This window comes from Bos indicus, chromosome 3 (genome assembly GCF_029378745.1).
Source record: "Bos indicus isolate NIAB-ARS_2022 breed Sahiwal x Tharparkar chromosome 3, NIAB-ARS_B.indTharparkar_mat_pri_1.0, whole genome shotgun sequence".
NCBI lineage: Eukaryota > Metazoa > Chordata > Mammalia > Artiodactyla > Bovidae > Bos > Bos indicus.
The window spans coordinates 102,074,805-102,086,942 of NC_091762.1; the positions used below are offsets into that span (position 1 = coordinate 102,074,805).

Below are 12,138 nucleotides of genomic sequence, written 5' to 3' on the forward strand. Positions count from 1 at the left end.
CCCACACCCACCCCTCCTGCACAGCCGTTCCTGCCCCATTCCCCTTCGACTGCCTGGCTCCTCCTGTCGCAGCCCCCTCCCTCCACCCTCTACCCCCACAGCCTAGGCGTACACTAAGGGAGACAAATGACGGGGCGGCAGCTGAGCGGGGTGCGTGTCCGGCCCATAAACCGCAAGGATGGGTCACGTCTGGAGTTGCCATGGCCGCCACTACCCACCCATCTGTCTTCGCACTGTTCTGCCTCAGACTAGCCTTCACGGCTTCCCAAATGCCTGGGGTCTCATGTCTGTGCCCACATCCACCCCAGCTGGTTACCTTCATTTTGAGCTCTGAGAAACAGGACTATGTGTGACTTGTCTGCTCCGTGCAGGGTCTGCAGAGCTGGGGTCCAACTGATGGCATGAGGCTTGGTGACCGGACTTGCCCCGCTCCCACAGGCATCCTCGCTCTGGCCGGTCCCCTTTCCTAGTCTAAGATCCTGGCAAGGAGAGGCTGGGAGCTCACTGGAAGGGGTTGGTCCTTGACCTATGCAGGGCCTCCTGACCTCACCTTGACCTTACCACCCCCCACACCTGATTATGACATCGATGTACAATACTTCTGCAGTCCTAGCATCGATCTGGTAAGAGCTGTGGCAGCTGAGGTCCCGGTTGTGGTATAGGAGCCACCTATGGGATGTGCGAGGGGGGTGGTGAAGGGAGTCCTGGTCCATGACCATGACACTGAGGCTCCACGAGTACCTGTGCCTGTGGCTACCTGCGTCTGGGGTCTGGGATGGCTTTCACCATGGAGTTTCTCATAGGAATCAATACTGAAGACTGCTGCCAGCATCTGGCAGGCGCAGATGTCTTTAATCTGAGATACTGCCAGAGTGAGGGTCTGAAGCCTGCCTGGGAAGGAGAGCAAGCTTGGGCTGAGCTCCACGGGCACGTCTGGTAGAAGGCTGCTGGCCAGGGCATGAGAGGACCACAGACCTGGCCTTTCTCTTCTGGCTGGGGCTGCACAGAACCAGGCACCCAGGCAGCTGCTGCTGGAGCATGTGAGCCTGGGGCCCCAACTGGAAGTGCCAAGGCTTGTGCCTTGTCACCAGTGATTATGTCCTGGGCCACATCTCCCACACACACGGAAGTGCCGGCAAAGTCACCCTGGCCGTGGGTGTGATGAATGGCCGCACAGTAATGAAATGGAGACATCAAGGCGGGTGGCGGGAAGACGGAGTGTGGCGGACGGGCCGTCCCCACGCGGCGGCAACAAGAAGGATCGCCCAGCGGCCGGGGGCCGTCAAGGGAGAAATTACACATTTACTCTGCCTTTTTCTTACTGCGACGGCGCCCATACATCACCACTGGGGCCGGGCGGGACATGCCGGCCAATTTCCAGCATGAATTATGGGACTGAGAGGCCCTGAGACCAGGCTTCCTGCCGACCCAACCTGAAGCTGGAGATGCTGCCACCTGGGTATAGGACCCCCCTGGTTTAGAGCCTTTGGCTCCTGAATCTGATCCTTCTTCCCACGACACCCGTTTAGGAGCACTTGTGGGCCCACAGGGGAAGGATCTGGGGCCCACCTAACTGTCTCCTCTCCCTCCTTTCAGATGACTGCAAGAACATTGCCAACATCATGAAGACACTCGCGTATCGAGGCTTTATCTTCAAGCAGACGTCAAAGCCGTTCTGACTGGCCGAGGATGGGATGGGGCAGGACAGGGTAGCTGCTTGGCCCAGCCCAGAACCTTCCTCTCCCTCACCAGAGGGGCAAAGGGAGAGTGGCACAGCTCTGCATCCAGAGTGTCCCCCAGCCCGCCCTGTGGGCTTCTGCCCTGGGTAAGGCCTGGCTACTTGGCCCCTCTGGAACAGACACTTTGTGCCCCCTACCCCCACCTCTCAACCTCAGCCCAGTATCAGCCCCTCCCACTGTGGGCCTGGGCTGGGGGACCTCCTCCTCACCGCCTCCTCCCAATACACAGGCTTCTGCTGGGGCCACCAAGCCCCCCTGTGCCCCCTCCCATCTGTAGTGCATGGTGTGTGGTGCCCCCAGGGCTCCAGGACAGATCAGGCCCCACCTTGTGTCTGCCCCCGTCCCTGCTGTGAACGTGCCACTGAATAAAGTCGGGGAAATGAGGCCCTGGGTGTGTGTGTGTGTGTGTGTGTGTGGACCAAGTGGTGCCAGGCTGCCCTGTGCTCAAGGCCACCAGTAGAGATGGCATCAGTGGAGCACCTGAGACTCTTTCTGAATATGCACAGGGCTGCGGGGACTGTCTGAGCACGAGGCTGTGTTAGAAGGCAGCTGGGATGTATAGTCGTTGCTATGTACAAACCAAACCAAGTGTAGAACGACGCGTGTTCCCGGATACAGGAGTTGGGGGAGCCGGTCAGTGGTTAAAGGGCTGCCAAGGGCCTCAGCGTAGGCAAGCCCCAGTGCCACCCCTCCTGGCCACCCTCCCAGCCAGGGGCATCAGAAGCGGTGAGAAGGAAAAGGAGGCAGCCCAGTCCATCTCAGCAGCTCTATTTACACAGCAGCGTCCCACACCCCGTGGGGCCTCTCATGGCTTCTTGGCTTTCTTCACAGAAGAGGAGCTGGAGGCCGATTCTCGCCGCTTCCTCTGAGGAGACACAAGGTGCCGAGATCAATGGCTGGACTCGGGCTTGGTGCACGTGTTTCCTGCTCTGCGTCAGGAAGGTGACGCCCACTGGCCACCCACTCATTCTGAGAACCCCTCAGAGCGATGATCCCGTTTCGGGCGCTAGAGGGGGTGGGGCCCGTGCATGCACGTGCGTGTGCTCACTAGCAGGGCCAGCTGGAGCTCTCCTGGTCAGTCCAGCCTCTTACCGAATTGGGCGTGAGGGGTGCGCCCACCACATCGATGATGGCGTCCTTGCTGGGGTCAGAGCCAAGACCGGGTTCAGACACCGCTGGCTCAGGTGGGGCGGGGGCCGGGCCCGACGCCGGGGTGGTGGGGCCGCCCAGCACGCCAGCCCGGGCCAGCGCCTCGTGCCGGTGCCGCAGCATCTGCAGTTCATACTCGCAGTTGGCGCAGGCCTGCTTGAGCTCGTAGAGCAGCACCAGGTCACTCCGCAGCTCATTGAACATGTGCACCAGCTCCTCCGTGGGCGTTGGGCTCAGCTCTGTGGGCGGGCAGGAGGCACGGTGGTGGGAGGCCAGCAGCAAGAACTGCCCCCTACCGCCTGGCCTTCATCCACAACCTCGCCTGGGGGGGGAGGTGGGGGAGGGCGGAGGCCCCTTCTGGTGGGAAGGTCCATCCTGAGGGGCCCAGCCTCCACACTCACCCACACCCAGCTCCAGCAGCATCTGTTCCAGGGCCTTGATCTTCTTCTGTCCCACAGAGCTGGGCAGCTTCATCTGCAATGACCCAGGCAGCTCAGCTCAAGCGGGACCCTCTCCCGACAAGTGGTTTAGAATGAAGGGGACAAAAGGAATTGGGTCGGGGTGGGGAGGGCTAGAAGAGAAGTTAACCCCTAGAGGCAACTCTGGGTCACAGAAGGAAACAACCAGTGAGTAGAACAGGCTGAAAACTGAGCTCAGCCTGGCGTCCCCTTGAGATCCTGGTGTGTCCGCCTCCACCTGCTCCAGGCCCCTGGCCCACAGCGCTCAGGCTATAAAGCTGAGGCCCAGACACAGAGAAGAAGGTGATTCACGTACCCGCTGGCTCCGCAGCGTGACGCCCGCAGACTTGAAATCTGGGAATTTGATGCCTGCCGTCTCAGGAACAGCCTGGGGAGGAGCAGTTATGGAGACCAGGATGTCACTGGGAGAGGGCCCAGTGTTAGTCCCAGCCCCCCACCCTAAGCTGGGCTGGCTTAGTCTCCACACCGGCTTCTCAGCCTCCTTTTTCTGGGGCAGCTTCTTCTTGGGGGCCTTGCGTTCCGTGCGCCGCTGCTCGGCAGTGGTGTCTGCCGCTGTGATCAGCTTCTGCAGGTCCTGGCTGCGCTTCTCCCGCTCCTTCTTCCGGGCCTCGATCTTGCGCAGCTCCTGCAGCAAGTACTCCTCCTCCGCCACCTGGGAAAGAGAGACGCTGAGAGGAGCATGAAACTCAAGCGGCAGCGACAGACAGAGGGAGACGGGGGGGTTGGGGTGGGGGGGGGTGCTGGGCTGTCTGTGAGGGACTCTGAGCAGCAGGGGGTCGTGAGCGCTATAGCAGGGAGGGTGGCTAGTGAAGGGTGGGATTGGATGGGGTCGGAGCGGGGGCAGTAGGGGAGCCGAGGGCGTGGAGGGTGGAGGCGGTGGTTGGGGGTCTCAGGGCTTGGAGAAGAGTCTGTGGGACTCGAGGCTGACCTGCTCTGGGGTCCGGTTATAGAGACGCTCCAGCTGTTCCTTCCGCCGTCGCTCGTGCCCAGCATCAAATACTGGTATCTTGAGGTCTGTGCCTGGCACGGCCCGCACGTTGGCAAGCTTGGCACAGATGTGGTAGTACCGCTCCTTCAAGTCCTCCACAGAACGCTTCTAAGGACGACATGGAGAGAGAGACAAACGCTCAGAGGTGTGTGAAATGGCAGGCATGAAGCTAGTGGCCTGCCGGGCCCGAGGGTTGGGCACACATGCAAATAACAAGGCACCAGCTCACCTTGAACTGCTGGTGGTCATACCGGTCATGGATAACGACAAAACGTAGATCAAAGCGGCGGCTGAGGTCAAAGAGGTGGTCGGTCTCTGCCTTTGTCCAAGCGTCGTCGTGAAGGTAGAGCTGGTACTCCTGCTCTGAGTACACGGGCACCTGCACTGTCTACAGGCGGGCGGGGAGGGGGATGGGCACGCCCGGTCACGGCACGTCGCACAGGCTGCAGCCCCGTGACCACAGTCCCTCCTGTTCACTGCCCATGCCTGCACTGGACAAAAGCAGATCCTCTGCCTGGGACCCTGCACAGGACCCCTGGAAATGATGTTTCCAGAGCAAGGAAAGAAACTGACGGCTTGACCAAAGGCCCTGGCAGGCTCCAGGACTGTCGCCCACCTCTGGATCCACTCCAGGAGACCAACTGCACAAAACACACGCTCCTGACCCCATGGTTAAGGTGAGGGGCCCACGGGTAAGCGTGTCTGTGGAGTCCAAGGTTGTCAACTTGGAGTAGGGCAGACGGCTAAGTTCAGAGAAAGGTCCAGGAGCCCCTAGCAGGGAACACTTGTCTGAAGCACTCCTGCCACCCAGTGGTGACAGGGAGACTTGCAGCTCCCCAAGTCGGCCAAGGTTTCATCTCTATAGAAAAGGCACCTGAATCCTACCCCCCACATAAACCCCCATCCCAACCCCCATGCCCTGTCCTCCAGACCTCCCTCAGGGAAACAGCACCACTATGGGCTGGGTCTGTCAGTCAGAGACCCCAGGAAGGAGACAGTGCTAGGCGGAACCAGGGAAGTTTCTCCATCAAACGACACTGGCTCTCAAAACCCTCATGTCCCGCAGCCTCTTGGACATTTCCTACTGGAGGTCCTCCATACATCTCAATGAGTGTGTTCAGGTGGTGCATGTTAACCAGGTTCACTGGGGTGACCATTTCACAGTATATACAGATACGGGATCATTACCTTCTAAACTGAAGCTAATATATAACAGTTATACCTCAATAAAAAATTCAGTATGTTCAGTACTGAGCTCATTGTGCTCCCTCAAACTTCTATCTCCTCCAGTTCAGATCTCAATGTTGGCATCACCCAAGCAAGAACCCTAGGAGGCATCTTTAATTCCTACCTTTACCCTTGAACCCCTGCTGCTGCTAAGCTGCTTCAGTTGTGTCCGACTCTGTGCGACCCCAGAGACGGCTCCTCTTTCCCAAATCTGTGTCTTTTACCTCCCAATTCTCCACTGCCATGCCCGTGTCCAGACCATCACTACCCCCTTGCCTGGATAGAGATACAGCCTCCCCACTGGTCTCTCTGCCTCCATTTAATCCTCTTTGGGCAATTCTCCATCTGCAGCCAAGATGTGACCTCTCTGACACTGCTCAAGGGCAGCCTTTAGACCAGTGCTGCTGCAAACCTGGTCTACAGTAAGTACAGAAACGAGAGTAAGCATTTAGAAAGCTTTACAACAATCTTATAGCATCATCTGCTGCTAAATAATTGAGAAGAAACATGGACTGATATTTTGTCTTTTCTTACAATTTTACTATCTTTAGTAGTCTCTGATGAATTGGGAAATGTTTTAAAATGTCCTTTATCACAGATAATTTGAACAGCACTGTTCTAGAATATATAACTGATGTTACCCAACCATCCCTTATGAAACCCCTCAAAGGCTCCCTGATACTTTGAAAGTGCCTTCTAGATAATCTGTAAACTTGCCAAGAGCAAGGGTTGTCTGGATCACTTCCTACCTTCTAGGCTCAGCACAGGACCTGCACACTGTAGGTATCAATGAATATTTATTGAATCAATCAGTGAACACATGGTAAGTGACCTGGCCTCCCTCTGCAACCACTGTCCTTCATGGACCCTAAGTTCCAGCTGAGAGACTAGCAGTTACTGGAATATACCAGGCTCTCCCCCTCAGCCTTTGTTGTTCTTGCCCCAAATGCCTTCTCACTTCCACATTCCTTCTACCTAGATAACTTCTCATCCTTTGGATCTCTCTGCAGTTGGTTAAGTACCCCTCCTATGCATTTTAATTCCATTTAACTAAAAAAATATATACTCAGGAACAGTGTAGCTGGTCCTGTTCTCAAGAAGCTCATGGTCAGGGAGTTCCCTGGTGGTCCAAAGGCTAGGAGTTGGCACTTTGACTGCTGGGGCCCAGGCTTGAATCCTGGTTGGGGAAGTAAGATCCCACAAGCCACATGGCGCAGCCAATAAAAATAAAAAGAAGTTCACAGTCAAGCAAGAGAGATCAGCAAATATTTATTAATATCGTGGGTCTGCTAGACCTATGCTAGGGACACAGTGCTGAGTAAGATGGGCCTTACCTTCTCAGAGCTCACAGTCCAGCTGCAAAACTAATTTAGTACAGTGAGGCAAAACTGATGACAAAGGTATGCCTAGGGTGTAATGAGTGACACCTGATTCAGCCTGGGACAAGGGTTGACAGGGAAGAGATAAATGAGGTCTGGTTCAGCCTTAAGGTTAAGTATAATAGAAGTGAACTGGTGAGGGAATGCAGTGGAGAGAATCCTAAGCAGGGGGACCACGTAAACAGTGATGAGAGAGAAATGGCCTGAAGCATCAGGACACATTAGGGGAACAAGAAAAGGGCAAGACAGGGAAAGGCCTAAGAGAGCCTGGAGAGTCAGCAGAGGGGAGCTGCTGCAGGCCTATCCGCCCGCTAAGGAGTCTGGAATTCATCCTGTAGGTGATGGGAGCCAGAAAGTTAGTTTTAAAGAGAGGAGTGAGATCATGATTCTCTTCTACATAGACCACCCTGGCAACAGTGAAGACAGAGGGGGTGAAATATGAACTTAGGAGACCACCTGGCAGGTTTAAGAAATAATCCAGGTAGGAAGTGAAGAGGCCTGAAATAAAGCAGCAGAAGGTAAAGAAAAGGGCACACACTTGAGAGGCTTTAAACATCCCAGGTTGTGACAACTGGCCGTAAGAGGTGAGGGAAGATGCTGTCACAGGTAACTCTTGTGTTGCTGGCTTGAGCTGGGGAGCCACAGACTGAAAGCACGACCCCAGGAATGAGCAGCGTTGGTAGGAAGATGCTTAGTTTCCTTTACTGTGGCTTCATTCTCCACCCATAACCACCACAAGCTTTCTAAAACTCAAATGTGATCCTGACACCATTCTACTTAAAACCTACTAGTGGCTCCCCAAAGACAGCGCAAAGCCCATTCCTGAGCCTGGCTACCCAGCCCTGCCTGACCCAGCCCTGCTAGCCTCTCAGGCCTCTTCTCCCTTGTTCCGTCCTGGACTTCAGGCTTCGTCAACAGGGAAATGCCCACAGCATCCCATACACATGACTGATTTTTCATTTATGTCTTTGCTAACGATGACTCCTCTGCCTGAACAAGTCACTGTACTCTTTCCTACTATTACCTGGTGACATCCTTCAAGAGTCAATTCAATACCTAATGACCCAGAATCCTGTGCCTGGGCAGATACCTGGAGAAAACTCTAATTTCAAAGACACATGCACCCCTATGCTCACAGCAGCACTATTCACAACAACCAAGACGTGGAAGCAACCTGAATGCCCACTGACAGTGAACGGATAAAGAAAACCGGTATATATACACAATGCAATACTGCTCAGCCATAAAAAAGAATGAAATGATGCCATTTGCAGCAACATAGATGCAACTAGAGAAGTCAGACAGAGAAAGACAAGTATCATATGATATCACTTATATGTGCAATCCAAATATGATACACATGAACTTGTTCACAAAACAGAAACAGACTCACATACACAGGAAACACATTTATGGTTCCCAAATGGGGATGGGGGAGGGATAAATTAGGAAACTGGGGATTAGCAGATACAAACTACTATATACAAAACAGATAAAAAAGGTCCTATTGCATAACATAGGGAACTATATCCAATTAACTTGTTATAATCTAAAACGGAAAAGAATAAGAAAAATTTTATATTTATATATATGTGTGTGTGTGTATGTGTATGTATACACACACATAGTTTAGTCGCTAAGTCATATCCAATTCTTGCAACCCCATGGACTGTAGCCCACCAGGCTCCTCTGTGCATGGAATTTCTCAGGCAAGAATACTGGAATGGGTTGCCATTTCCTTCTCCAGGGGATCTTCCCAGGCCAGGGATCGAACTTACATCTCCTGCACTGGCACGTGGATTCTTTACCACTGAGCTACAAGGGAAGTCCTGGCATGGAGCAGTATTTACGAAATATAAAATGAACACTCTTTTGTCTTCACCTTGAATTGTCTCATCCAACCTTTCCTCCCCCACCTCAAACCTCTTACCTCTTGGATATCCCTTTTCAATCTTACATCTCCAGCCTCTCCCTCCATTGGACCTGAAGGGCCTAAAGATGGTGGTGAGGTGGAGAAAATTTGGGGGTGTGGGGGAGAATGACGGGTCACACCTGGACATGCTGAGTCTGAAAGGCCTGTGAGCCATTGGGGGGAACGTGTCCAGGTGCAAGCGGATGTACTAGCTGAGGGGAAAGAAGTCAGGACTTGGGAGTCCAGCTACAAGCCCCCTGGGCTTTCAGGCTCAAAGATTAGGCTGCTCTAAGCTGCAGGGACTGGGGTCCATATTGTGTAGTGGCTTAAACAATGGCCTAGGGAATCTTAGCCTAGCCCAGCTCTGTTTCTCCCTGGTTGGGTGAGTCTGGGTATGGCCCTGCTCCATCTGAGCCTCAGTCATCTAGAACAGAGAAAAATCAGTGTGGACTAGGGTGCTGGTACAGAGAATGAAGAACATAGGCAGATGTCATTTATATAGAAACCATCAGCAGGACTCATGACGAGATGTATCACTGAGGTCTAGCTCAAATCCCAGCTTCTCAGAGAGGCCCTCCCTGACCACCCTACCTAAATTAGGCCTCCTCTACATCTACAAGTTCCCTCTTTATCTCATTTCATATCCTGGTTTCATTGATCAGTCCTATCTGAAAGAATCCAACTTATTTGTTTCCACGTTTGTTGTACGTCTTCCCTACTTTCTTTGTTCTGTTGTTGACTGAAATAATATGAGTGCTAAAGGAGGACTAGTTAAGGATGAGTCCCAAATTTCTGGTTTGGGTAACTGGGTGGATGGTGGTGTCATTCACTGATGTGGGGAACAGGTTTACGGGTGGGGAGCAGAGGGAAGGTGGTAAGTTCTGCTAACGGAAATCCACTTGATCTGAAGTACCTGTGGAGCCTTTAGGGAGAGAGGTAAGCAAATGACTGGATATATGGGAACTGCTGCTCTGGACTGGAGATATTAAGTTGGGGTTAGTGGCAGAGAGAGGGTAACTGAGGTCATGGTGTAAATGAGGCACACTAGGGAGAAAGTAGAGAGTGAGCAGAGTAGAGCACCTAGGACATTGCTCTGAAGAACAGCAACAATTGAAAGGCCAAGGCAGCTCACCAAAAATCAGAGCAGAGCTAGGAGAGGACCAGACTCCACGGGCAGAGAAGACCCTGCAGGCATGTGTCCCAAGGACTGAGTGGGCAAACATGGTCGAGACCTGGTTTGAGAGTGCCTCTGGAGCCAACCAGGAGACTGGAGAGCTCAGGCATGTGGCTCAGAGCAGGTAGGCACAACCCTGGCCTATGTCCCCATGGTGGTGGCTCACCTTATTGAACCTGGCGAAGGGGTAGTCCTTGCCCTCCTCTGCTGCCCTTCGCCAGTGGAAGAACATGGCTCCATCCTTGCGGGCTGGGTTGGTGAATGGCATCCACTTCCAGGGCCGTACCTTCTTAGAGCCCAACTTGGCCTTCACTGTGCGGTAGCCTTGGCCAGTGTCACTGGGTAGCAGTGGGGGCGCGTCCCTGGGAGCAGGTTTAAGGAGGTGAGAAATTACAGAGTCAGAAGGTGTGGAGAGAGCCTTTGGATCCAGGCTGCTGATCTACCCTAGAGCAAGGAAGTCATGGCCTGGAGTGAGACAGCCACGCTCCTGCATCCTAGTGGGCAAGCAAGAGCCCTGAGTGAGGAGGAAACTGGCTGGGAAAATCAGGAGTTAGGGACAGGCAGGTTGGTCAGGGGCCTAAGCCTGGGGCCCTGGGGTTCTAATACTTGCTTCTTGTCAGAGTAGAGCAGTGCATAGACCTCCCGGTGCATGCCCTCGGGCCTCTTGAAGGTCAGTGTCTCCGAGGACTTCTTGGACTTTTTCTGGGGAGGGAAACCACAGGAGAGAAACCACAGCCTAAACTCCCTTTCCTGAAAATTCTTTAGCCCAGCTCAATCCCTGAACAAACCAGCACCTACAGGTAGAGCGACACACTTTCACACTGTGACACGTCATGACACACTACGAAGGCACAGAAACCCACTCCAGGGGCGCCTGGGTACGAGTGGGTCATTCCCCACCACACCGCTAACCTCAGAGCCCGACCTGGCAGAGGAGAAGACATTTCTCCCTTATCTCAGCACGGTCACCCCGACTTGATGCCCCTCCCCCAAATATCCCACACAAGTGTCACTCTCCAGGTCCTCTCCTATACGCGTCACACTTTCTTGGTCCCCACCACTTTCCACGGGTGTCCCCCTCCTCCGTCCCACCTCACCACGGTGACACATGCTCTCCATGCCGTTGTGTCATATCTTTTACCGCCCGTCTCACTCGTGCGGCACCCCATCTCTCCTCGAGCCCTCTTCTGTGTCACTCCTCACCACTTCACTCCCGCTACCCAACTCCCAGGCACCACTGCTACCTTGTCCGGATTGATAATGTCCTTCTTGCTGATGGTCCCAGAGGCTGCGTCTCCCTCTGGACCCCCGAGTTCTAGAATGTCCCGGACATCCGCGCCTGTAGCCATCGCGCCCAAAGGATGGGGGAGCGCCCCGAGGTCAAGGGTCAGTGCCTGAAGAGGGACCAGGCTCAGATCAGGAGGCGGAGCCACTTCAGCCCCAAGTGGGGGCGGGGTGAGGAGGCGGGCCGCGAGAACGAGACTGGCCCAGGGTCAGGTCGGGATCCCACCAGTGTCCCGCCACCTGAGTCTCCCTAACGGCCCCAGGTGTCTCCTAAGTCTCAGCGCCTCCACATCTAAGCTTCCCGGCTGCGGCCCAGCGGCTCCACTATCTCCTGAAAGCCGCGGACAGAAACTTCCGGTCGTGCGCGTTAGAAACGTGGCCGACTGGAACGCTTCCGGTCTGTGCTAAGCGCAAAGCAAGCCGGCTGGCAACCCAGTATGAAAATTACTGACCGCGCAGAGCCTGTCACCCACCTTGCCTCCCAGGAACTCGCCGGTTTCTTGGACTGCCTGGGGTTCTGGCATTTTCCCTCGGCGTTGGCATTTCCCTCTGCGTTGCGCCATCGCGCAATGAAAAGAGAGTGCACAGCTTTGTGACCTTGGGAGTCGCTTAATTTCTCTGCACTCGTTTCTTCAAAGTGGAAACTGTAATGGTACCTGCGTAAACGAAGTGCCAATAATCCATGTAAAACATTAACACGGTGCCTTTTTCCATTAAACGAATTAGTGGTGTTAATTGCCTTTGTTCATTTAGTGCTAAGTACGTACCAGACACTGTGCTGAGCGTTGAAGAGATCAACCAGACAAG

General features: G+C 54.2%; 2 protein-coding genes across 7 annotated transcripts in view; one reads left to right on the plus strand and one right to left on the minus strand.

Annotated features, from left to right (window-relative positions):
• Positions 1-2,123, plus strand: part of ERI3 (ERI1 exoribonuclease family member 3) — a 130,841-nt gene extending 128,718 nt beyond the window's left edge. For all 6 annotated transcript variants that reach the window (XM_070786678.1, XM_019957622.2, XM_019957621.2 and 3 more), the window contains one exon: positions 1,597-2,123. In XM_070786678.1, coding sequence (XP_070642779.1) covers positions 1,597-1,679 — 83 coding nt within the window. In that variant the 3' untranslated portion in view covers positions 1,680-2,123. The remainder of the gene's footprint in view (positions 1-1,596) is intronic.
• Positions 2,124-2,491: 368 nt separating this feature from the next.
• On the minus strand, positions 2,492-11,699 carry DMAP1 (DNA methyltransferase 1 associated protein 1). Its single transcript, XM_019957620.2, has 11 exons — positions 11,572-11,699; positions 11,292-11,441; positions 10,658-10,749; positions 10,214-10,409; positions 4,585-4,743; positions 4,296-4,463; positions 3,834-4,019; positions 3,663-3,734; positions 3,290-3,362; positions 2,832-3,127; positions 2,492-2,604 (listed from the first exon to the last, which is right to left on the minus strand). Exons 2-11 carry the CDS (start codon positions 11,394-11,396, stop codon positions 2,545-2,547), a joined length of 1,407 nt encoding a protein of 468 aa, XP_019813179.2. The 5' UTR covers positions 11,397-11,441; positions 11,572-11,699; the 3' UTR covers positions 2,492-2,544.
• Between the last annotated feature and the right edge of the window lie 439 nt (positions 11,700-12,138).

Excerpts from the sequence above, each read along its gene's own strand:
- DMAP1 (XM_019957620.2), bottom strand. The coding sequence starts at position 11,396 with ATGGCTACAGGCGCGGATGTCCGGGACATTCTAGAACTCGGGGGTCCA. Across the intron at positions 10,750-11,291 it reads ACATTATCAATCCGGACAAG|AAAAAGTCCAAGAAGTCCTC; the intron begins GTAGCAGTGGTG and ends TTCCCTCCCCAG. Across the intron at positions 10,410-10,657 it reads CTGCTCTACTCTGACAAGAA|GGACGCGCCCCCACTGCTAC; the intron begins GCAAGTATTAGA and ends ACCTGCTCCCAG.